The sequence below is a fragment of the Macaca nemestrina genome, chromosome 4 (assembly GCF_043159975.1).
Source record: "Macaca nemestrina isolate mMacNem1 chromosome 4, mMacNem.hap1, whole genome shotgun sequence".
Lineage (NCBI taxonomy): Eukaryota > Metazoa > Chordata > Mammalia > Primates > Cercopithecidae > Macaca > Macaca nemestrina.
The window spans coordinates 168,546,570-168,571,718 of NC_092128.1; the positions used below are offsets into that span (position 1 = coordinate 168,546,570).

Here is a 25,149-nt window from a genome sequence, read left to right on the forward strand (position 1 = left end):
GTGGGGAGTGAAGTGGGAAAGTACCTCTACATTCTCCCCAAAGGTTTTCATTGTTATAATTTCATGCTTGTAGGCTAATGGATGCCTGTCCATTCTGTGTTTGATCATGGCAAGTGTTTGTTAAATGTTATTTTCTCCCCCAAGAAAATTCCATTAAAAATCATTTTCAGATCACCTAATTTCTTATAAAATTACTAATTATCATTCAGTAAAGCACCAACTACTGAGCTGATAATAAATATGCTTTATAAAAGAAAGAAGCACCAGTAATCCCAGCACTTTGGGAGGCTTAGGTGGGCGAATCACCTGAGGTCGGGAGTTCAAGACCAGCCTGGACAACATGGTGAAAACCCATCTCTACTAAAAATACAAAAATTAGTGAAGTGTGGTAGTGCACGCCTGTAATCCCAGCTACTCCAGAGGCTGAGACAGGAAAATCACTTGAACCTGTGAGGCGGAGGTTGCAGTGAGCCGAGATCGTGCCACTGCACTCCAGCCTGGGCAACAGAGCAAGACTCTGGAAGCACTAATAAGTGCTTCTTTCACTGATTTTAATTGGCAGGTAAAACTAACCTAGTGATGTAAAGTAATTTAGAAGCAGACAACGTGAAAGAGAATGTTCCTGCTTATAGTAATTAAAACCAGGTGAGGCTGATGAGTTGTTAATTTTTCTTGAAGGTACGTTTTGAGTACTGTATTGTTATAAAGCACCTGAAGGAAGGTGTCACTTTGGGAGAGTAAGGTCAGCTGCATGCTGGAGACACCGTGGGCTTCCCTGAATAGGTTTATTTGGCTAGAAAAGAGGGTGGGAGGGGCACAGCATGAGTGTGCTTGTGGGCTCATCAGGACAGAATGTTGAAGTCAGGCTTATTTCTAAAAGTGATCTGGGCCAGGCACAGTTGCTCACACCTGTAATCTCAGCACTTTGGGAGGCCGAGGCAGGTGGATCACTCGAGGTCAGGAGTTCAAAACCAGCCTGGCCAACATGGTGAAACCCTGTCTCTACTAAAAATTATCTGGGTGCTGTGGAGGCACCTGTAATCTCAGCTACTCGGGAGGCTGAGGCAGGAGAACCTGGGAGGCGAAGGTTGCAGTGAGCTGAGATCGTGCCACTGCACTCCAGCCTGGGTGACAGAGTGGGACCCTGTCTCAAAAAGAAACAAACAAGCAAAAAAGTGATCTGAGGAGATAATGGTGAGGGATAAAATAAGTTAGGTAATCGGGAACCTGTTAAAGACCTTACATTCTACCTGTAAGAGGTTAAACTTATATGAGGTTAAACTTGGGGATACGTGTGGTTCTGGAAATAGGAGATATTTTTTTCTCTAAATTTCAGAGTGTGGGCACACTTTCCAGCACCTTCTCCGCACCAATGGGGAAAAATAAACCATCCAACACAGAAATACCAAATCTGAGATGTGAGAAGTCACTCCATTTAAACCCAGCCCTTTCCTTCATTGCTTGTTTTAGGAAATGTGCCTTGACACCTCCTCAATGTTACTTTGAATTCAGAATTAGAATGGGTGGAAAGAATTCAAAATGGTAAGCTGTCCCAAAACACCAAGTCCTCAGTTATATTTACCTGACAAAACTGCTTATAGAGTCAGAGTGAAAGTGATTGTGACAGGTGGGGGCAGGTAGCATGAACATGGAGAAGAGAACAGAATTTAGAGGGACTCTGACGGTATTTCCTCCCCGTTTCTCCCAACAAGTTGCCCCATGCTCCCTGGTGCAGTGATTCCTACAAGCAGAACCACAATCAAACCAGTTCCCAAACGCTCCTTAATGAAGCAGTATTAACTACCGCCATTTCTTTCACCATCCTGTTGCTGATGTTTTTTAAGTTAGAAATTTATTATTATTATTATTGTTTTTTTTTTTTTTTTTTTTTTTTTTTGAGACGGAGTCTCACGCTGTTGCCCAGGCTGGAGTGCAGTGGCGCGATCTCGGCTCACTGCAAGCTCCGCCTCCCGGGTTCCCGCCATTCTCCTGCCTCAGCCTCCTGAGTAGCTGGGACTACAGGCGCCCGCCACCGCGACCGGCTAATTTTTTGTATTTTTAGTAGAGACGGGGTTTCACCGTGTTAGCCAGGATGGTCTCGATCTCCTGACCTTGTGATCCGCCCGCCTCGGCCTCCCAAAGTGCTGGGATTACAGGCTTGAGCCACCGCGCCCGGCCTTTTTTTCTGTCGCCCAGGCTGGAGTGCAGTGGCGCGATCTCTGCTCACTACAAGCTCTGCCTCCCGGGTTCACGCCATTCTCCTGCCTCAGCCTCCTGAGTAGCTGGGACTGCAGGTGCCCGCCACCACGCCCGGCTAATTTTCTGTATTTTTAGTAGAGACGGGGTTTCACCGTGTTAGCCACAATGGTCTCCATCTCCTGACCTTGTGATCCGCCCACCTCGGCTTCCCAAAGTATTATCTGTTTTTATGTATAAAAACACCCTCTCCTTTGACCAAAACTTTAGTCAGGGCCCTCTGAGTCCTCTTCTTGACTAGACCCAACCTTAGGCTTCCCTCTCTGTCTTTGTAGAATCCAGTTTGAGCAAGAATCCTGCTAAGTCAGTTTATCGAAAATTCCCCACCCTTGGTATCTGACCTTCGATATCTAGTCACCCGGGCCTGCCTTCAGCAAGAACCCTATCAAGTCAGTTTAGCTAGAAACCCCTCATCCTTGATGTTTCTTCTTAGTACTTTTTCATCCACTGACACCCACCCCTACAAACCCTGCTGCTGAGTTACAAGTCCACTTGTCCTTGTTGCTGGAATTGAGTCTAATTTTTCTCCCCCACTGCTGCAATGGTTCCCGTATCTATCTCCATGGCCTCCCCCTTTGAATAAAGTCTGCCTTACCATCTTTAACAAGGGTCACGAATAGTTTTTTTCTTGGAATGTTCCTGAAACCACCATTGCAAAATTATAACTGAGACAGTGAAAGAGACCTGACCTAACCAACTCCATCTTCTAACCTCCAAGCTGTCCTTGTTTATTCCTGGGCGTAGACTGAACTAACTTAGGGAGGAACTTAGTTGTTTATAGTTTGACACAAAGATGGTCACAACCTTTTCCCAAAATAAACCCCCTTCTTGCCTGGGGACTAGACTGCCTTTGTAGGACTAACGAATTAGCCACAAGATTACAAATTCTGGTTTAAGAGTCATGCAGGCGGAGGCTATAAGATTCTCACCCTCCATAAACTGTTCCTAAAATCAGTGCTTGAGATATTTCGCAGACCCTGCACTTGATGGATCTGCTGGCCTCACCTAGATGGAGAAACTGGCTCATCTGATCTTATGACCTTCACCCCAGAACTGACTCAGCACAAGAGGACAGTTTAACTTCCTATGATTTCATCTCCAACCCAACCAATCAGCACTCTCGACTATTTCATCTCCAACCCAACCAATCAGCACTCTCGACTCACTAGTCTTTCCGCCACCACCAAAAATTATCCTTAAACACTCTAATCCCTGAATACGGAGAGACTGATATAAGTAATAATAAAACTCCATCTTCCACACAGCCAGCTCTGCGTGAATGACTCTTTCTCCATTACAATTCCCCTGTCTTTAAAAATCAGCTCTATCTGGGCATCAGGCAAGGTGAACCCGTTGGGCAGTTATATTCCTAACATAAAGAAATGATAAATGCTTGAGGAGATGGATATTCCAATTACCCTGCATGCATCATTATACACTGTATGCTTGTATCAAATCATCACACGTACCCCACAAAAAAATTATGTACCCATAATAATTTTTTAAAAATTAAAATAATTTGAATATATCTTATGCATTAGTTGCTTTACTAAGTATAAAACACAAGTCTGCAAATTTTTTCTACATGTTTTTTGGAGGCTTGCTTTCTCCATTATCCATGTAGGCAATATCCTCATGAACACTAAATACAAGAGACAATTCTCAATCCTCTTTTTAGCATTTCACTGTACAAACGCCTCCACCTTTAGCTCCTGATTCTCTCCCGGTTCCTCTCGTACTTTTTGACTGCTCTTTCTTATGCTATTTATCTGGGTTCTTTCTCTTCCTACCTCTTATTGCAGTTGTTTCCTTAGATTTATCCATAAACATTAACTTTTTTGTCTGATTGATCCCCTTCACTGCTCCTGCCTTCCAGAGAGGTCCTCAAACAATAGTTCGTAGATTCGCTGCATCAGAATCAACCAAGTACTTGTTAGTAATACAGCTTCCTGGGCCGCTGAGATTAAAACTTCTGAAACTCAGAATTTTAACATAATTTTAAGGAAAGAATCATAATGAAGGAGCTCCAAAGGATTCTGGGGAGAAGATAGTCCAGTGATCACTGTTCTAGAAGATGCTGCTAATGTTTACATTTATTTCTTTAGTCAATCCTGAGGGTTTCCTGAGCTCTAGACCACTCATTCTAACAGTTTATTGGTGACCCCAGCTATATTTCCCTCCCTCAACTCATCCCAAAGCTGCAGGAATTATGTATGCCCTCTATGTTTTATTCCTTTAATGACACCATTTATAACCCCCACATACAGCCTCCCACGCTAGAAATCTGATACCTACATCTTCTCTCCTTTCTCACCCCTACATCTAGCTGATAATATAATCCTGCTGACCATGTTTGTGAAATATCATCTGACTCCACCTGGTTTTTCATTTATCACACAGTGATCATTTACTTCGCCACTTCATCTCTTTCTCAGGATATTGTAATAGTTTAGACTTGTCTAACACCCTGATTCTTTTATCTCTAATCCATCCTGCACATTTCAATATGAATCATCATTCTAGGGCAGCACTCTCTTGTAGAACTTCCTGCAGTGATGGAAATGCATTGTCCAATATGGTAGCCCCTACCCTCATGTGACTATTGAGAACTTCATATGTGATCAGTGTCAGTGGAGAACTGCATTTTAAATATAATTGAACTCAAATGTATATAGGCAGCCAGGCGTGGTGGCTCACACCGATAATCCCAGCACTTTGGGAGGCTGAGGCGGACGGATGACCTGAGGTCAGGAGTTCGAAACTAGCCTGGCCAACGTGGCGAAACCCCATCTCTACTAAAAATACAAAAATTAACCTGCATGGTGGCACATGTCTGTAGTCCCAGCTACTCTGGAGACTGAGCCAGGAGAATCACTTGAACCTGGGAGGTGGAGGTTGCAGTGAGCCGAGATTGCGCCATTGCACTCCAGCCTGTGTGACAAAGTGAGACTCTGTCTCAAATTAAAAACAAAACAAAACAAAAAATGTATATAGCCACTTGGATCTGGAGGCTACCATATTGGACACCACAGTTCTAAAATATGAGTCTTTTCTTATCTCATTGCTTTAAAAAAACTCATTGGCTGTAGGATGAGGTCTAGATAGTAGTGTGAATGATCTTCATACTCTAACCTCCTCTTCAGTTTCTACCACCACCACCTACCTCACTATCCCGATCCCACATACACTTTAGTACTGTAGAACTTTGCTTTTTCTAAATAAGTCATAATTTTTCTATCTCCCAGCTCTTGATCCTGCTGTTTCCTCTATGTGGAATGCCTTTCCTTTATGTCCTTCCTTTCAGAATTTGACCCATTTTTCAAGGTTTAATAAAGAAAGCCCTGCCCCCACTCCCAACAAAAGGAACATCCCCTTATGGATCTTGGACAAGCCATTTACTATCTCTCAGCCCAGTTTTCTCATCTGCAGAGTGGGAATAACATTTCTTCTTTTACGGAATTGTTGGGGGATTAGATACTGCATTATTCAGACTCCATCACTGAGAAAGCATGCAATAAAAATAGCTGTTATTATTTTCTGTCCTCCTGTAACATTTATCATGTGGTATCAGGCATCTTTCCAGATAAGACTCTCTCTCCCCTCAAGACTGTGAGCTTGTTAGCAAGAAAGCCTCGGTCTTGTTCATGGATGTCCTTCAGCATCCAGCACATTGTTGCCATTTGACAAATGCCTTGGCTGGGCGGCAAATAAATAACTTAGTCAGTTACTCACATAGGATTGCATAGAACTTTTTTAAGTATGACATTTTTGTGTATATTTTTAGGGGGGAGTAAAAGAGACATACAGTTGTAGCAAGAATTAGCAAAAAGAAGATGCCAACAACTTTTCTTTTTAAGCATCAAATCTTTCTCATTACTGCCCAGAAAAACTGGCATAAGCTGTTGTTAAATCTGTGCCCCTTCTCCTCGCTTGACTGGAGTACGAGTTTTAACATTTTGCCATTTTGACTTTCCTTTCTGGGCCCCCTGGGTCCTCTCCTCCCACCCCCTCCCTGGGTAGTAAGTTTTCATCACTGTCACCATGGCAACAGAAAGGATGCCTCATTCCTCACAGTTCCGCACAGCTAAACTCTGGTTGCCTTTGTCCACTGAGCTAGCTGAATTCTTTATATATACACCACTAAATCAACTATCTTCTATACAGAACTTCATCCATTATTCAACCTTAAAAAAAAAAACAAAAACAAAAACAAAAAAACAAAAACAAAACAAAAAAACTGATGTATACTAATTTCTTCTCCTGGGAATGGCCTTTTTCCAGACTTACCAAATACTCTTGAATACACCAGACATTTTTGGTCCCTAGGAACAAATGTAAAAATTGCTAGTGTACGTGCGTCCAATATAAGCGCGGCACAATTTTAAAGCACGCAACAGAGCATTCATAATGGGTTTCCCTTTTAAAAGCACAGTAGACCAAAAATAAACCTGTCAAAGGGCAGCTGTAGAGTTTTAACACGTGGAAAACTCCACAAGCAGCAGTTATGTAACTTGAAAGAAACATGATAAATATTTCACACCATTAGATGAACTTCCAACTCTGACACTGAAAAAAAAAAGCAAAGAACACGAAACGAATGCACCTCAAATCTCCAAGGAGCAAAAAGCTTAAACTGAGAAGAGAACAAGGCTGTGCTAAAATCTGAGACCTGACTTCCAGCACAAGGCTTGATTGCGTTTTTTTTTTTTTTCCTCCAGTCCGAGGCGGAGCCCGCGAACCCCATCTCCTCAGAGCGCCACCCCCTCAGCTTCGCCCGATGGGCAGAAATTTTCCAAATATCTCCACCCCTAGGCTGAAAAGCCAAAAAGAAGTTTTGAGCCAAGGAGGGGAAGAAAGGAGTTGGGGCAAAACAGGAGGCGTTTCCCCACCCGCATACATCCCCGTCCCCGAGACACCCAATCCCCCCACCCCCAGCCTGCCCACGCCTCCCGCCCCCGGCTCCTCGCCCTGGGGACAGCTGGCAGCCCCGCGCGGACCAGACACAAAGCCGATCAATCCCAGAGGCGTGGGGGCGGAGGGACGACCCGCCGGGGCTTTCCCGGGCGCTGCTCTCCTCCTGCTGCCCCCTTGTTAGGACCCGGCGGACGCCTCGCCTGGTTTTCACGCCCTCTAGCCCCCACCCTCACCCCCCGCAAAAAAGAACAGACCCCCATCCCTGGGCTGGAGGACCCGCCTCTTGGCAGCCAGCTGAGAAGGCGCCCCGGGGAGGGGGAAATTGACATCCCATCTAGAGCCGTCCCTCCTCTTCCTCCCCTCCCGACTCTACTCCTCTCCCGCCCTAGAAGTTCAAGGGCTCCCGGCCTCCTGCGCTCCTGCCGCCGGGACCCTCGACCTCCTCGGAGCAGCCGGCTGCCACCCCGGGAAGATGGCGAGGAGGAGCCGCCACCGCCTCCTCTTGCTGCTGCTGCGCTACCTGGTGGTCGCCCTGGGCTGTAAGTTGCTCGGGTTCCTCTACCCTTCCTGCCTGGACCAGCCTGCCCCCACCCTCCAGCCCCCCATGGGGCGCTCGCGGAAGGAGTCTGGGCGACTCTGGGCCGAGGTCGCCGCGGGCGTCTGACCTTGCGCCCCAGCGAGCGGGAAACCCAGGGTGCCCGCGGGCGGACGCTGGGAGCAAGGGAGCGCGAGGTCGTGGGTTTCTTGTAAATTGCGTCTGATTTTGTCGGTTCTAAATACAGAAAATTAAGGGTTCCCACTAGCAGGTTCTCATCTGTTTGTAAAGTTGGGTTAAGTTTTCAGACAGAGGGACGTGATTCGAATGCAAAACTCACTACCCACTGGTAAGATGCTAAGATCCCAAGAAAGATGGCATCACTGGGAGGCGGGCGCCGGCCACACTTTGAGTCCCCGGGGAGGGGGCAGCGTCCGCGTGGTCTGGGCTCTGTAGCGTCCCGGCTGAGCCGGTGATATGCAAAGCACTTGTGGGGCGGAGATGGGGGGAATTCGTGGCTGCTGAGCCAGAATTACTTTTATCCTCTCCACCTGCACATCTACATTCAGTTAGAGAAGTCTGGTCTGGGGACTCTAGCCAGCTGCTGTGTCCTCAGGGGACATCCAACGGGACGATTGTTAGAAAGATTCAAAAGCCACATGATCCAGTAGCTGGGGAGACGTCCCAAAGCCAATTTCGCCGGATGATTTTAAACAGGATTGTCACGGATTCTGGGCTCATGAGATTTAAAATCCTGGGAACGTTGCCGTTATTTTTTTTCTTCGCGTTAACTTTTTAGGAAAATGGAGGAAATTACAATAGACCTTAAGCAATGCAGTTTGACTTTTGCTTTTTCTTTTTTCTCCTACCTTTTTTGTTTTGCTTTTTTCCCTTCCTTCCTTTCTTTTCTCTTTTCTTTTCTTTTCTTCTTTCTTTCTTTCTTTTCTTCTTTCTTTCTTTCTTTCTTTCTTTCTTTCTTTCTTTCTTTTCTTTCTTTCTGTCTGTCTGTCTCTCTTTCTTTCTTTTGTAAAATGAGTTACTATTGCTATTCTTGTTCCGGTAAAGTAATACTTATAATACTTAACCTGCGGAATGAGTGTCTAGGACCACAATACAATGATATTTTCTCACGCCCTCGCTGCCCAAATGATCATCGCACAGCTCAAGTGATGTGAGCACGTCCCTTTGTGGAGGAGGAAGGTGCACATTGTCTCAGGGAAGGGACATGTGCTGACCAATATTATATAAAGTCAAACCAGAAAGCCAAAGTTTCACAATGAAACCCTTGTGCAATTTTGAAATATCAGTTGGTATTATACGGAACACACAGAAGAAAAAAATGCACTCATGCTAAAAGGCAACAGAGAGGTAGGTTGGACAAATTGTAACAAAACAACTGAGAAAGTTATGTATTCTGCTGAAATCCTAAATTTCAAATAGAAAAGAGTGTGCCTGTTAGTGTAGAATTGTCACTAATTAAAAACAGAAAATCGTTTCTGCTCTGCTATTCCTATTGACTCACCAACATAGAAACAATACACCCCAAGTTTGAAATCGTAATGGAGAAACAACCAAGAGGCAAGCAAAAGCATAAATGAATGGGGCTGAGTGACCTCTTCAAGCTTTAGGTAAATATAACACATTTGCTCTGCTAAACTTGATTCCTACGGGGATAAATTTGGAAGTGTTGCGGGGACTTTTCTATATTGTTCCTGAGACACCAAAAGATCTGGCATTGCAAGAGTGTTTTATTTGTGTGTGGGTTTTTTTTTATGTTTAAAACAATTTTAGAACATTTGGATTTAGATAAAAATTCCAAAACTAGTATAGAGAGTTCTCATATACTCCACACCCAGTTTCCCGTATTGTTAATATCTTACATTAGTATGGTACACTTTATTCAAATTTCCTTCATTCTTACCTAATGCCTTTTCTATTCCAGGATGCCATCCAGGTTACCATATTACATTTAGTTGTCATGATTCCTTAGGTTCTTCTTGGTTGTAACAGTTTCTCAGGCTTCCCTTGTTTTCTCTTGCTATAATGGGTTTGAGAAGTACTGGTCAAGTATCTGGTACAACAACTGCCAACTGGTGTTTCTCTGACATGTTTCTCATAACTAGTCTGGGGTTATAGGGTTTTTGGTGGAAGATCAGAAAGTGGTAAGGGACCTAGGTAAAGGGACATTTTCATCACATTATCTCCAGGGAACATACTGTACACATGACTTACTGCTGTTGATGTGAACCTTGATCGCCTGTAATCCTACTCATAATGTAGTGCATACCAGCTTTCTCCACAGATTACCTACCCTTTTATCTTCATTTCCATACTAGATTTTTTGGAAGGAAGTCACTACATGCAACCCACACTTCTTCAGAAAGGAGAGTTATGCTCCATCTCCTTGCAGGCGGAGTATCTTCATAAATTATTTGGAGCTCTTCTGCATGGGAGATGTGTCTCTCTCTTCCCTTCATTTATTTAATCGTGTGTTTTTCTATCAGTATGGGCTGATACATATTTGTTTTATACTTTGGGTTATAATTCAATACTATTTTATTTATTAAAGACTTAGTGGATTTCTAATACTGTTGTTACAGATTCATCTTCTTAATATTCTTCCCAGATGTAACTGTGCCACTCTTTTGGTCACTCCTCTCATATACAATATCATGCTTCCTCCCTTCCTTCCTTTTTTTCCTGTTGTTTATGAGCATTCTTTATATCTTTCTCAGTAGTCTGAAGGATTGCTTTTTTGATGCTGTTCTTGTTATTTAAATGATGATGTCAGTATCACTGTTGATACATGGACATTTGTGTGTGTTTAGTTTAATTACATTTTTCTTTCCCACTCCATTAGGAAAAGAATTTCTTGATGTTTGCTCACCACTGTATGTCCAGTGCTGAGTGAAGTTCCTGGTTAATAGTAGGTATAAATATATGCCTGTTGATTCTGTGGTGTCTTAGTCCATTCAGGCTGCTGTAATAAAATACCATAAACTGAGTAGCTTATAAACAACATTTATTTCTCACAACTCTGGAGGCTGAGAAGTTCACATTCAAGATACCAGCAAATTCAGTATCAGGCAAGGGCCCACTTTCTGGTTCATAGATGGAGCCTTCTCAGGGTGACCTCCCATGGTGGACGAGGCAAGGCAGCTCTGACGTCTGTTTGTAGGGGCACTTGTTCTCATGACCAGATCACAGTCCAAAGCCTTCAACTCCTAATACCATCACATTGATGATTAGATTTCAACATATGAATGTGGGGGGACATAAACCATAGCAGATGGAATGGGGATGAGGTAGGGTAGGTAAAAGAAGTGTATAGATTGAACTGATTGCAATATAAATCATGAAGCTCTAACTTCATCTTAAGTAGGTGGGGTGTCAGATTTCTCTGAGGCATCATTTAAGCTGATATCTCAAAAAATAATAGGAATGAGTATTCCGTGTTTGGTGGGGGTGTTGTCATACCTTTTGGGGTCTCTCAGAGCCAAGGAACTGATTGTGAATGATCTACCTAGCCAGTAGCAGCTGGTCCTCAGATCTGGACTGGGACCTGATCCAGGCGCTTAGCCTGAGTCTAATCTCTCATCAACTGATAAAGATTGTGGTAGGAGAGAGAGGTCTGAATCTTTTGTAAAAGCACAAGGTGCTGCCTTTTTGCCAGAACTGACCCAAAGCAGCACTCCAGGGAACTGGTACTAGGAAAATTCTGCCCTCTGTATCTATTGTTAAGAAGCAACTGTCATAATCAATTTGCTGGGGAGAAGTGGTTCCATGCTGGCATAGTCTCAATTATCTGATGAACAGAAACGTTAAAATGGGCTTGTAGGTGGATTTAACAACCATTTCAAGACTATGAAAGAAATTATATTAAAAAGAATGAAGTCAAAAACAAAAACTTCAGCCTGAGCACAGTGACTTCGCTACAACCGAGAACACTCATATATCCTCCCACATGCGCAGTTTAATGAGAGGAGCCCAGAGGAGCTTACGGATGTTCACCACCCATGGTTTCCATTGCATTGGTTTCCTCCTGTGGGCCTTTTCCGTAGAGAAGATGTATTAGAATACAGAGGTAAGAGCTGCTAGCTTTATTGAAGTCAGACCATCAGGAAGCTATAAAGGCCATTACTTAAAATAATATTTTTTCATTCCACGCAATATAGTAATAACACTGCTGAGTCAATACTCCAGTATACCCCTCTAGCTAGACTGATGTTTTGAGGAAGATGATAGTGAGGATGGAAAAGGGGAATCAGAACATGGGTCAGGTGCTTCCTTTGGCAAAAGCAGCAAAAGAAAACTTAAAACCAGGGGCTGTTTTCTTGGACGGTATTAGTGTTAACAAGGCTAGAACTCAGAAAAAGCAATCCAGCCGCATTACTTTTCTATGGCTGTGAAACATATGACCACAAACAAAACAATACAAATGTATTGTCTTAAAGTTCTAGAGGTCAGAAGTCTGAAACAGGTCTCACTGGGCTAAAATCAAGGTATTGGCCGGGCGTGGTGGCTCATGCCTGTAATCTCAGCACTTTGGGAGGCCAAGGCAGGCGGACCAGAAGGTCAGGAGATCGAGACCATCCTGGCTAACACGGTGAAACCCCCTCTCTACTAAAAGTACAAAAAATTAGCTGGGCATGGTGGCAGGCACCTGTAGTCCCAGCTACTCAGGAGGCTGAGGCAGGAGAATGGTGTGAACCCAGGAGGCGGAGCTTGCAGTGAGCCGAGATCACGCCACTGCACTCCAGCCTGGGCAACAGTGCAAGACTCCATCTCAAAAAATAAATAAGTACATAAATACATAAATAAAATAAAACAAAATCAAGGTATCGGCGTAGAACATTCCTTCTGGAGGTTCTAGAGCAGAATCTGTTTCCATGGCTTTTCCAGCTTCTGGAGGCTCCCCATTCACAGCTCTGTCCCACCAGCTTCTAAGCGTGTGATGCCAGGCTGCCATCTCTCTAGTTCTCTGTCTTCTGCTTCCTTCCACTCATCAGGACCCTTGTCTCACCTGACCTTGGGGTCACCTGAGTAACTCTGGATAATTTACCCATTTCAAAGTCAGCTGGTTAGCAACTTTCATCCATCTACAACTTCAATTCCTATTTACCATGTAAAGTAAGATATTTATAGTTCTGGGGAGTAGGATGTGGACATCTTTGTGGGGCTATTATTCTGTCTCTCACAGCAGCCAAAACAGTGTTTGCAGTGTTGTAGCCAAGAATATTCTAGATTCTGTGAAGTCACCATAACTTTTAAAGTATAGCTCATAGTGATATAAAGCTGGTTGGTTTTTTAGTTTTGTTTGTTTGTTTGTTTTATTTGAGATAGAATCTCGCTCTGTCACCCAGGCTGGAGTGCAGAGGTACAATCTCAGCTCACCACAACCTCCACCTGCCAGATTCAAGCAATTCTCCAGCCTCAGCATCCTGAGTAGCTGGGATTACAGGCGCCCACCACCACGCCTAGCTAACTTTTGTATTTTTAGTAGAGACTGGGTTTCGCCATGTTGGCCAGGCTGGTCTTGATCTCCTGACCTCAGATGATCTTCCTGCCTCAGCCTCCCAAAGTACTGGGATTACAGTCGTTAGCCACCGCACCCAGCCTAAAGCTATATTTTTTATGAGTTGTTTTTCAAATTGCATAGTATGGTGGTAAAGAACATGCACTCCAATGTTGCACTCTGTGCTCTTACCAGCTGTGTGATCTTATACAGGTTAACACCTGTATATATGTCAGTTTACTCATCAGTGTTGGTGATAATCCCAGTAAGAGTGCTTACCTCATAGAGATTTAGGAAGAATTACATGTATAGCACACTTAGTAAACTGGAGAAGCCATTGAAGCCTTTTGACATTGAGTATCAGTTTGATTTGCATTTTAAAGAGAATGCATTGGATGGAGTATGGTGAATGGAAGGATTGGGGTGGGGGGAGTCAAACTGGGGAAACCAGTTAGAAGTTATTGGAGTAGTCCAGGCAATTGCTTATGTAAGTACTTATTTTATATAGTTTATCGGTAAATATACTCACATAATTACACATACACATTTAACCACTGACAATTGCTTTTTACAGCTGTCACCTAGTGATGTGATATGTTCTGAGAAATGTGTCGTTAGGTGATTTTGTTATTGTGTGAACATCATAGAGTGTACTTACATTCTGTGGTAGAGCCTGCTGCACACCAAGGCTATATGGTGTAGCCTGTTGCTCCTAAGCTACAAACCTATACAGCATGTTACTATAGTGGATACTGTAGGCAATACCTAAACATATCTAAACATGGAAAAGGTACAGTAAAAACAGCATAAAAGATCAATGGTACACCTGTATAGGCACATACCATGAATGGAGCTTGTAGGACTGCAAGTTGCTCTGAGTGAGTCAGTGAGTGAGTAATGAGTGAAGGTGAAGGCCTGGGACGTTACTGTATACTACTGTAGACTTTATCAACACTGTACACTTAGGCTACACTGAATTTATAAAACAATAAAGTTCTTGTGTTACAGCAGTACAGGTGTTATAGCATCTCTAGATAATAAGAATTTTTCAGCTCCATTATAATCTGTGGGACCACTGATATGGTTCATTGTTGGCCAAAATGTCATTATGTGGTGCGTGACTACATTTGAAATGTAGTTAATTAAATCTGATCAGGAATTTTTTTTAAAAATGGCTCTTTGGTTTTTAAGGACATTTTTAAAAATCATGTATGCTGCATTTTCAACTTTCTGTTCAGTTCCCAACCTATAAACATGAAACAGTAGCTCTTTTGGTTACTATATAGACCTTGTTTCAATGTTATTCTCTTTCCCACATGTAAGTTTATTTTCAGTATTTGTTTCCAGTGTTTCCAGAGTTTCCCTGAGTTGTCATCCTTAGAATGGTCATTTTACTGGATTTGATGTTCAGAAGAGTGGCCTTCTATGTTCCAAAGGGTATGAGTGTATGCATGCATGGGGTGTGGGGGGAAAGAGAGAGAGAGGATGGATGGCTGTGTGCTCAAGTAAATGCCTGCTGACAGGAACACAAAACCCTACTCTATGAATCTTTAGGCCAGTGAATAGGTAGGAAATGCTCTCCAGTTTGAATTGTTCCTACATTTTTATGAGCAGAGAAGCAAATCCTGTGAAAGTATTTCAAGAGCTGCCCTCTTAGCTGTCCATTGTCTTGGCTCAGAAAGTCCTAAGGAAGAATCCTTGTAAACTTAACAGACAGGAATTTTGTTTTTTACTGGAGAGCTCTGCTTTTCTTTATCGCATGTCATCAGCATCAAATTTTTATTTGTTTTGTTGGGTTTTCTGTTTTGTTGTAGTTGTTGAAATTTTCTACTGGGATAATTTAGGACGGGCTTGTCTTTATATTTGTAAGGAGTAAAAATGCATAACCTGGTCTGTCTTCTTTATGCTAGGTTTATCCAATTTGGTTGCTTTCATTTTGTCAATGCAGTCACCCGCTGTTTTTACTCTTCACTTTCTTCACATTGTGAAACTTGCTAAATACATACTATGGACAAAACCAAAGATAAAAATGAATTAATTGTTAAACACATTTTCTTATATGTCTAACTAAGAATAAGATATGCTTAGGGTAAATTCAAACAGAGCAGCAAGTTTATAAAACAAGAAATAAGTCTCCTTTCCAGGCTTCCTAACTCCTATGCCTCTCAGATAGCCCATCCTTAAGTTTCCTGCATACGGTTTCAAGAAATTAGAAAATAAATAGTTCCAATATATATAAGCATACTCTTATAATTTCTTTAGAAATAAATATCACAATTTATTATGCTTACTGCTGTATACCTTCCAGAAAATCAAATCATATTATATATAGTGTTGTGCACCTTGCTCCAAAAAGTTATTTATGTTAGTAATTAAGCTACAACCTAAAGTTCAGTCTACAAGCAGGACTCAAGATAACATCTTATAGAAGCCTTTAAAATTGTTGTGTCAAAATGCAGTGGGAGCTATTTTCTAACTAGAACCACCAAAAATAATGAAACAAAGTGATTAGTAAAACAGAGGGAAATAAACTTCCAAACCAGTAACCAAATATGAAAAGGGAAAAATTCCAACCAAGATCCAGTTAAAAAGTCCAAAGGAGAACGTGTGTAAACCCAGAGAGGACAGAGACACTAGCACCAGCTAAGATTCGCAGACAAGTGCAAATGGGTGCTATTTTTAAAGGAGACCAAAGAAGCAATAATGACCACAAATAAAAAGGGAACATGTGAAACTTCTGGGCAAGTGCTAAATTTGAAAAGACAGAATGGTGTTTATGTTTTTAAAAAATGCATTAGAGGGCTGGGCACCGTGGCTCACGCCTGTAATCCCAACACTTTGGGAGGTCTGAGGTCAGGAGTTTGAAACCAGCCCAGCCAACATGGTGAAACCCTGTCTCTACTAAAAGTAGAAAAATTAGCTGGGCGTGGTGGCGTGCACCTGTAGTTCCAACTACTAGGGAGGCTGAGGTGTGAGAATCACTTGAACGTGGGAGGTGGAGGTTGCAATGAGCCAAGATTGAGCCATTGCACTCCAGCCTGGGCAACGGCAAGATTCTGTCACAAAAAAAAAAAAAAATTCACTAGATGCATTTTCAAATAGGAATGGATTTTGATCAGAAGCAGAACTGATACAATGGAATAAACAAAAACTCAAGTATCCATTTGTCCAATAACCAAAACATACAGCCATCTATGTCATAAAACACTAAAATTGTACCTAAGCATATTGGAGACATGAGATTATTGTACGGTCCATATAGTTAGTGCTTTTGGATCCAGAACAAGTCAGGTTCTTTTGTGCCGTGTGTTTGTGTGAGTGTGTGTGGGGGGGTATAAACAAGTGAACATCTATGCCATTTTATCTCGATACAGTACTTCTTCCCAACCTTCATTCGTCTGTGTTGTTGTTGCTATTGTTCCTCATGTGGCCAAAAGCAATTTCTCCCTGAAGGTCTAACTCCAAAATTCCTTGCGCCTTCTCCTAATTCTTTCCAACTCACCGATTCCTCAAAGTTGATGTCTACTGTATATTATACTCTGGTGTTTTTGGTATATTCTTGATTCTCCTATGGCACTTACTAAGTTGTACTTTTATAATTTTTCCACTCTCTGTAGTGTGAGCTTGTTGGGGCAGAGACAACACATCTTTGGGTCCTTAGTACCTAGAGTACTGCGTGGCACATTTAATACTTGATTAAATAGAATTACATAAGCTGGAATTTAATGCTTATTTGTTTTGTAGCTTCATAAAATTATATAACATTTTAGTAATAAAAACCTCAAGACATATGTACAATTAATAGTCCCAAATGAATGCATAATATTTCTGCTCCTAAAACTCTCTCCTCCTCTTTTTAACAGTGGCCTCCCTAGAGATACAAGGAAATATAGAGACTGGTCTGCCTTATAGGATTTTAGGAAATTTTCCAGATTTCCTGATGCCTCCTTATATCCTAAAAGCACATAAGTTCCTCTTGAATTAGTAAGCATTGATTAAAAACTCAGATGAGTCAAACAATACACTCCTCAAAAGTTGCTTAATCTAGAATAGAACAAAGCACATGTATTAGTCTGTTTTCATGCTGCTATAAAGGACTGCCCCAGACTGGGTCATTTACAAAGGAAAGAGGTTTAATTGACTCACAGTTCCACATGGCTGGGAGGCCTCAGGAAACCTACAATCATGGCAGAAGCAGGAAGCAAACACATCCTTCTTCACATCATGGCCGGAAGGAGAAGTGCTGAGCAAAAGGGGGAAAAGCCCTTTATCAAATCGTCGCATCTCATGAGAACTCACTCACTATCATGAGAAAAGCATGGAGGTAACCACCCCCATGATTCAATTACCTCCCACCAGGTCTCTCCCACAACATGTGGGGATTATGGGAACTACAATTCAAGATGAGATTTGGGTGGGGACACACCCAAACCATATCAGCATGTTAGTTGTAAAAGTTCTACTCTGGAGCAGGGTATCTCCAAACTTTCCCCTCATGGCCCAATCTCTTTGTTACTCAATTGATATAATAGCAATCTATATCCCATAATGAGCAAAAGTTTATTAAGAGAGATGAGACAATAGAGACTGTTTTAGTCTATTTCTGTTGCTGTAACAGAACCCCTGAGACTGGGTAATTTATAAACAAAAGAGGTTTACTTGGCTCACGGTTCTGAAGCCTGGGAAATTCAACACTGGGCAGCCACCTCTGGCAAGGGCCTCATGCTGCATCAGAGCATAGTGAATGGCATCACCTGTGGAAGCACCCGCAGGAGCAGCAAGCGAGTATGTGCAAAAGAGAAAAAACACAAGTGATAGCCTCACTTTTTTTTTTTTTTTGAGATGGAATCTCGCTCTGTCACCCAGGCTGGAGTGCGGCGGCGCGATCTCGGCTCACTGCAAGCTCCACCTCCCGGGTTCACACCATTCTCCTGCCTCAGCCTCCTGAGTAGCTGGGACTACAGGTGCCCACCACCATGCCCGGCTAATTTTTGTGTATTTTTAGTAGAGACGGGGTTTCACCGTGTTAGCCAGGATGGTCTCGATCTCCTGACCTTGTGATCCACCCACCTCGGCCTCCCAAAGTGCTGGGATTACAGGCGTGAGCCATTGCACCTGGCCGATGGCCTCACTTTTTAACAACCTGCTCTTGCAGTTACTAATCTAGTCCCATGAGAACAAGAACTCACTTGCCTGTGTGAGAATTAACCCAGTCCTATGAGAATGAGAATAATATCTTCGTGAGGGTGGCAGAGTCTTCATGACCCAAACACCTCTTTAAGGTCCTACCACCTCTCAACACCATTCCACTGGGAACTCAGTTTCCTATGTGTGGATTCTGAGGGACACACTTCAACCATTGTAGAGCCTGATAAAGTGATCTTCATTTCCAAATCAAAGATGATTTTCCTAGGCATTCTTGTCAGGTATTTATACAGGTTGGTGCAAAAGTAACTGCAGTTTTAGCTGCCAGTTTTAATGATTTTGTGGGATCTTGACACCTGCTCATTAGCACTTAAAAAATTACCCCTGGATCCAGGTGAGTCATCATCTTGGCCAAGAGTCTCATTCGGCATTAGGCAAATGCCAAAATCAGATCCACATAAGAATCTCAGTTCAACTGTGCTACTGCCACCCAGGACAGCTATCTGAAGATACAGATGTGTTCGAAAAACGTCAGATCAGTGATCTTCAAACTTTTTTATATTACATATCCTACTTCGTTTTTTAAAAGAGCGTATGTCCTGACATTTTTTTATAAATTATAATATGTATTTCTGTATCGACATATTAATCATAAAACATATAATACATAGAATAAATATCAAATGAATGAGATAATGGAGCATTAAACAATAACACACTAACAGGGCAGAAATGAGGTGGTTATAGCTCTATATTACAGTGTCCTGTAAAGGCTCTATAAGTAAAATAATGTGAGATTGGTACATGAATAGACAGACAAACCAATGGAAGAGTATATAAACTCCAGAAATTATGCCAACTTTATTTAGAAATCACGTGTGTGTGTGTGTGTATGTGTGTGTGTAAAATGGTAGCATTTGAAACCATGGAGAATGCTTAATCAATATTGTTTCAAATGAGAAGCCATTTGAGGGAAAAATGGATCAGAACCTGATATTCTCCATGATGATTAATTTCAAATGGATCAGAGATCTAAATGTAAGTAGGTAAATAAATTAAACCATACCTCACCCCACCAAAAATAAAATAAAATAAAGCATGGGTCTGTTCTTCTATAAACTGGACTGTATATCAAATGAGTATCTGCATGGGAAAAAACACCTTAAACAAATCCAAAGATAAATGACTAATTGGGAACGGATATTTGTAAGTTACGTCTCTGATGGAGTATTATCACTGATATAAAAGGAGCCCCTAAAAGTTAAAATGCAAACATCAAAATTTTATAAATGGCACACAAAAAACCCAGAGTTCCCAGAAGAAAAATTTAAATGGTTCTTCAAATATGAAGCTTTTCTCAGTATAACTTAAAGTGCAAATTAGATTGTCCCAAAGATAGCACTTCTTCCCTTAGCAAAATCACATAAACTCATCCACATACTGTTATTGAAGTTGTATGGAAATAGGCATTCCACATACTGCTGATGGAGCCGTGAGATGATACAACTGATAGGGAGTAGCAATATGTAGAAAAATTGTATATTTACCCTTTGACCCATCATATTCAGCACTATGTAGAAAAATTCTATATCTGCCCTTTGATCCATCAACCCCACTGCTGGGAACCTATTTTAAAGCTGTAGTTGCAAAAACAGGACATGCTTTATGCATGGTGTTATTTCTTTTTTATGCATTGTGTTATTTATTTCACAACTATTATAAAAAAATTGATTGAAAACAAATGCCCATTTATAGGTGATTGGCTAAATAAATAACACAATGATAGGCACTGCAGCGATATAAAGGAATAATGGTGATCTCTCTATACTGTTATCTCCAAAATATAGTAAGTGAAAAAAGCAAGATGCAGAACAATCTAATGCAGCATGCTACATTTTGTGTATGACAGAAACACTGGCAGGTTAAACTGTTAACTAATGAAGTTATTAACAATAGGTAGAACAGGAATGGAACAGACTTCTCTTACTATATACAGGTTATTACATAGATTTCATTTTGAAATTTTAAATGTTTTATTTCAAAAAATAAAATTCACTAAAACAGCCGTCCTGAAAAACGGAAAACAAATGGAAATAAATGAACATACTGAGCTGGGCATGGTGGCTTACGCCTGTAATCCCCATACTTTGGGAGGCCCAAGCAGGAAGATTGCTTAAGACTAGGAGTTCAAGACCAACCTAGGCCACATAGGAAGGCCATGCCTCTACAAAAAAGAAAAATAAATAAAAATTAGCTGGGCCTGGCGGCATGCCTGTAGTCTCAGCCACTCAGGAGGCTGAGGTGGGAGGTTTGCTTGGTCCTGGGAGATTGAAGCTGTAGTGAGCTGTGATTGCACTACTGCACTGTAGTGTGGGTGAAAGAGCAAGATGCTGTCTCTAAAAGAAAAAAAAAAAAAGAAATAAAGAAATAAACCTACTGTATATCAAATCAGTGATATAACCACACAGAGGAAATAATTATTTCAATCGGAACCTAAAAACATAATATTCTACCAAACAGTAGAATATATGTTAAGGACAAAAATAGCTGCAAATATGTTTTAAACTTTAGTACTTTAAAATAATGATTTTGTTATTTTGACACTACATTATATTATAGGAAATACAAATCAGTAATTATACTAATGTAAATAGAAATTAAGATTTTTAGTGTAGGAAAAAAGAGATATGTGTATAAAGTTTTTAAAAATTAAGTACAGGTCCTGTAATGTTCTATCTGATTTGGAAATGTTCTATTTGAATTGAGTTTGAACTCATGATGCTTTCCTCTTTTCAAAGCTACTTTTCCTATCTGTCCACTAAAAAGGCCCAGAAGACATCACAGCCTGTATCAATCAGCTTTGAAGAAGTAATAGATAACCTCAGAAACCTCAGTAGTTTGCCACCATATCCATTATATATTTGGCTTGTATTCCATTTTGGTGGCTCCAGGTCAGCTGCTGAGTCTCTTCTCTACGATCTTCCTGTTCTAGGACTCAAGCTGAAGGAATTGGCCCTATTTGGAACAGACAGTCCTTGTGGCCTAGGGAAAAGCAAAGGACAGAGCTTAACAGCTCTGCAAGCTTCTACTTAACATGAGATATGCCCATTGGTCAAAGCACATCACGTGGCCAAAAATGGAACTGGGATGGAGAATTGTGTTCTGCCTGCTAGGAGGCCCTAGAAATCATACAATAATAAATAAGAAGGGAGTTAGGAGTTGGGGATAATAATATAAACTATTCTACAACCCCTCAAAACTGAGCATACTTAGCATATAGACTATAATCCCTAAATACCATTCCACACTAACAATGACTAGGGAACTTTGGAGGGACACCTGATTCCAGTTTTAGGGTTAGGCGATTTAAGATGAGCCTGGGATGTTTTCTTGCCCTCGTGTATTCATCTGTTTTCACACTGCTATAAGGAACTGCCAGAGACTGGGTAATTTACGAAGGAAAGAGGTTTAATTGACTCACAGTTCAGTGTGGATGGGGAGGCCTCAGGAAACTTAAAATCATGGTGGAAGGCGAAGGGGAAGCAAGGCACCTTCTTCACAAAGTGGCAAGAAGGACAATGCCAAGTGAAGGGGAAGAGCCCTTATAAAACTATCAGATCTTGTGAGAACTCACTATCATGAGTACAGCATGGGAGAAACTGCCACCATGATTGTTACCTCTATCTGGTCTCTCCCTTTACACGTGGGGATTATGGGGATTACAATCAAGATGAGATTTGGGTGGGGACACAAAGCCTAACCGTATCACTTAGAAGGCAAGGTAGCTGTCAAAGACTAATGAGATTGTGCCCAAAGGACAAAGGAATCAACCTAAAAAGACTTTCTTTGGCCAAACTGGAGGCAAGATGAGAATCAAAAGAGAAAATGTAATACTGAATGCAATTGATTTAAATATGTTGACTGTATTGTTAAATGCATTAATTATAAAGATACTAAAAAGAAAATCAAAAAAAATGTTTAAAAGTCATCACTCTGGCCGGGCGCAGTGGCTCAAGCCTGTAATCCCAGCACTTTGGGAGGCCGAGACGGGCAGATCACGAGGTCAGGAGATCGAGACCATCCTGGCTAACACGGTGAAACCCCCTCTCTACTAAAAAAATACAAAAAAACTAGCAGAGCGAGGTGGCAGGCGCCTGTAGTCTCAGCTACTCAGGAGGCTGAGGCAGGAGAATGGCGTGAACCCAGGAGGCGGTGCTTGCAGTGAGCTGAGATCCGGCCACTGCACTCCAGCCTGGGTGACAGAGCGAGACTCCATCTCAAAAAGAAAAAAAAAAAAAAAAAAGTCATCACTCTTTGGTCACCATTAGAATTAACTAGGTCAGTTACTCCTTACCCTGATATTTGACAATCAAAATAAATAATTATCTTTATTCTGCTTTCTTTTAGGCATGTATGTGTAACCACAAAGCCTTAACTTAGAAGGAAAAGTTCTTCTTTATAGAATTCAAGCTAATAAATGTCAAAGAAAATAGATAATGAAAAAATAATAGAATCTAATCATCATTTTGCAACATGTAATTGACTTAGGGTATGATTATTAATGGGTAAAATCATTAGAGAAAATGTTGATGAGAGCTTTACGATGGAAGGATCAGTCTGTTACCACCTGAAACACTGATTAATCTTAGCATCATTGAAAGTAGGAAAACCAGCAGGTGCTGTGGCTCACGCCTGTAATCCCAACACTTTGGGAGGCCAAGGTGGGTGGATTACTTGAGGTCAGGAGTTGAGACCAGCTTGGCCAACATGGTGAAACCCCCTCTCTACTAAAAATACAAAAATTTGCTGGGTGTGGTGGCTCATGCCTGTAATCCCAGCTACTTGGGAACCCGAGACATGAGAATCACTTGAACCTGGGAGGCAGAGGTTGCAGTGAGCCAAGATTGTGCCACTGCACTCTAGCCTGGGCAACAGAGTGAGACTTTCTCTCAAAAAATAAAAAAATAAAAAGGAAGCACATAGCACTCCCTGTGTAATATTCTTGCCCATCCCTCCAAAAAAAGAAAATGACCTCCACTTGAATGAAGCCTCTCAGCAAGCGAACTTTCATTACAGAAGGATAGATGCACAAATCAAATGACACAAGGTAGCATGTGCACAAACTCAGAAAGTGGGTTTTTCTGCAGAATAACTGACCAGGTTTCTGCAACATATGGCATGAAAGGTAAAAACAAAGGGGGAGAGAGGAAAGAGCAGGTCAGCGCTAGATTAAACACATGCATAAAAGGCCTAAGAAGCAAATGTAATGCTGACATATAATTTGTATCCTGATTCAAATAAGACATCAGGGAAATGTGACTAGACATTAAATTATACCAAGGAATTATTTTTGTTAGTTGTTCAAATGGTGTTATAGCTATATGTCTTTAATCTTTAGTGGTGCTTGCTAAAGTAATAAAGAAAATTATTTGGTATATATGATTTGCTTTAATATTCTTCAATAATGTAAATGTAGTAAATATGACAAAATCTTTATAACTTTAATCTGGATGATGACTATATGGTGTTTATTGTTTGTTGTCTCTATTTTTGTATATATTTGAAAATTTTCATAATAAAAAACTTAACCCATAAAATAGAAAAAAGATAATAATATGATAAATATACTGAAATTCTGGGGTTTTTTTTGTTTTTTTTTTTTCCTGAAGCCCTCTGGTCTTTTTTGTGTGTTCCACTTTTCACTCTACAGGTTTAAAGAGAAAATGAATAGAACAAAGTGAATTTACTTGAAATATTTGAAATACCATCTCTTTTTTTTTTCTCTTGAGATGGAGTCTCACTCTGTCACCCAGGCTGGAGTGCAGTGGCACCATCTCAGCTCATTGCAATCTCTGCTTCCCGGGCTCAAGCGATTCTCCTGCCTCAGCCTCCCGAGTAACTGGTATAGGCATTTGCTACATTTGTTTTTGTTTTTTTTTTTTCAGTAGAGACGGGGTTTCACTATGTTGGCCAGGCTGGTCTCGAACTCTTGACCTCAGGTGATCTGTCCGCCTCGGCCTCCCAAACTGCTGGGATTACAAGTGTGAGCCACTGTGACTGGCTGAAACACCAGCTCTCTTAAATGCTGTGCCTTAACCAGGGTAGTCAGTGTAAGAAATGCAAATTATGTTTGAATAGTCCCTTTTAAAAAGCTATTTAGTCTATCTCCCACTAGTAGTTTTTTTAAAATGTCTTTTTTAAAAAAAGAAAAGAAAACCAATTCACCCCTGTCATCAGCTAGAACTCCAAGATCCTGGGTTATACAGCAAAGTCTGTTAGTAAATCTAGTGCATAGGAGCTACATTTTTTTTTTTAACAATGTAGCATGGACCTTTCAGTGTATTTCTTTTGAAAGGGACTTTAATATTTTATTCCCTAAAATGTAAAAATACTCATCACATGAATGCATGCCACATTCATAGACTGATGGCAAGAAAAAGTGAATATAAAAAAGGAGTTGATTAAATTCCTAAAAATTTAAAAGTTTTGTCTTGCATTTGTTTAGTGGAGACTGGTTCCATTAAGGCCTTCTTGTCCACCCCCAGGCTCCTTCTAAACAAGTAAAGAGAATACCTGCAGATGTCTTACATTCAACATATCAACTCAAGCACATTTCAAAATTGGCCATAGTTTCTAAAATATTCATTTAATGTTAAAGTTCTTGTCATTAATAACTTAGTGCCAAGCTTCCTGTGAGTTCTTCATAAGATTGAATTTCTCATAGTTCCTTTAGCCCTGAAGACCCCAAACCTATGAGGATTCTCTAGAGAAGATGCCGATTATG

At 41.2% G+C, this 25,149-nt stretch overlaps 1 protein-coding gene across 1 annotated transcript in view; it reads left to right on the top strand.

Moving 5' to 3' along the window:
- Positions 1-7,080: 7,080 nt before the first annotated feature.
- The window catches only part of LOC105472817 (junctional adhesion molecule 2), a 78,728-nt gene continuing 60,659 nt past the window's right edge, over positions 7,081-25,149 (top strand). The window contains exon 1 of the mRNA XM_011726368.3: positions 7,081-7,709. Within this exon, the coding sequence (XP_011724670.1) occupies positions 7,643-7,709 (67 nt within the window). The 5' untranslated portion in view covers positions 7,081-7,642. The remainder of the gene's footprint in view (positions 7,710-25,149) is intronic.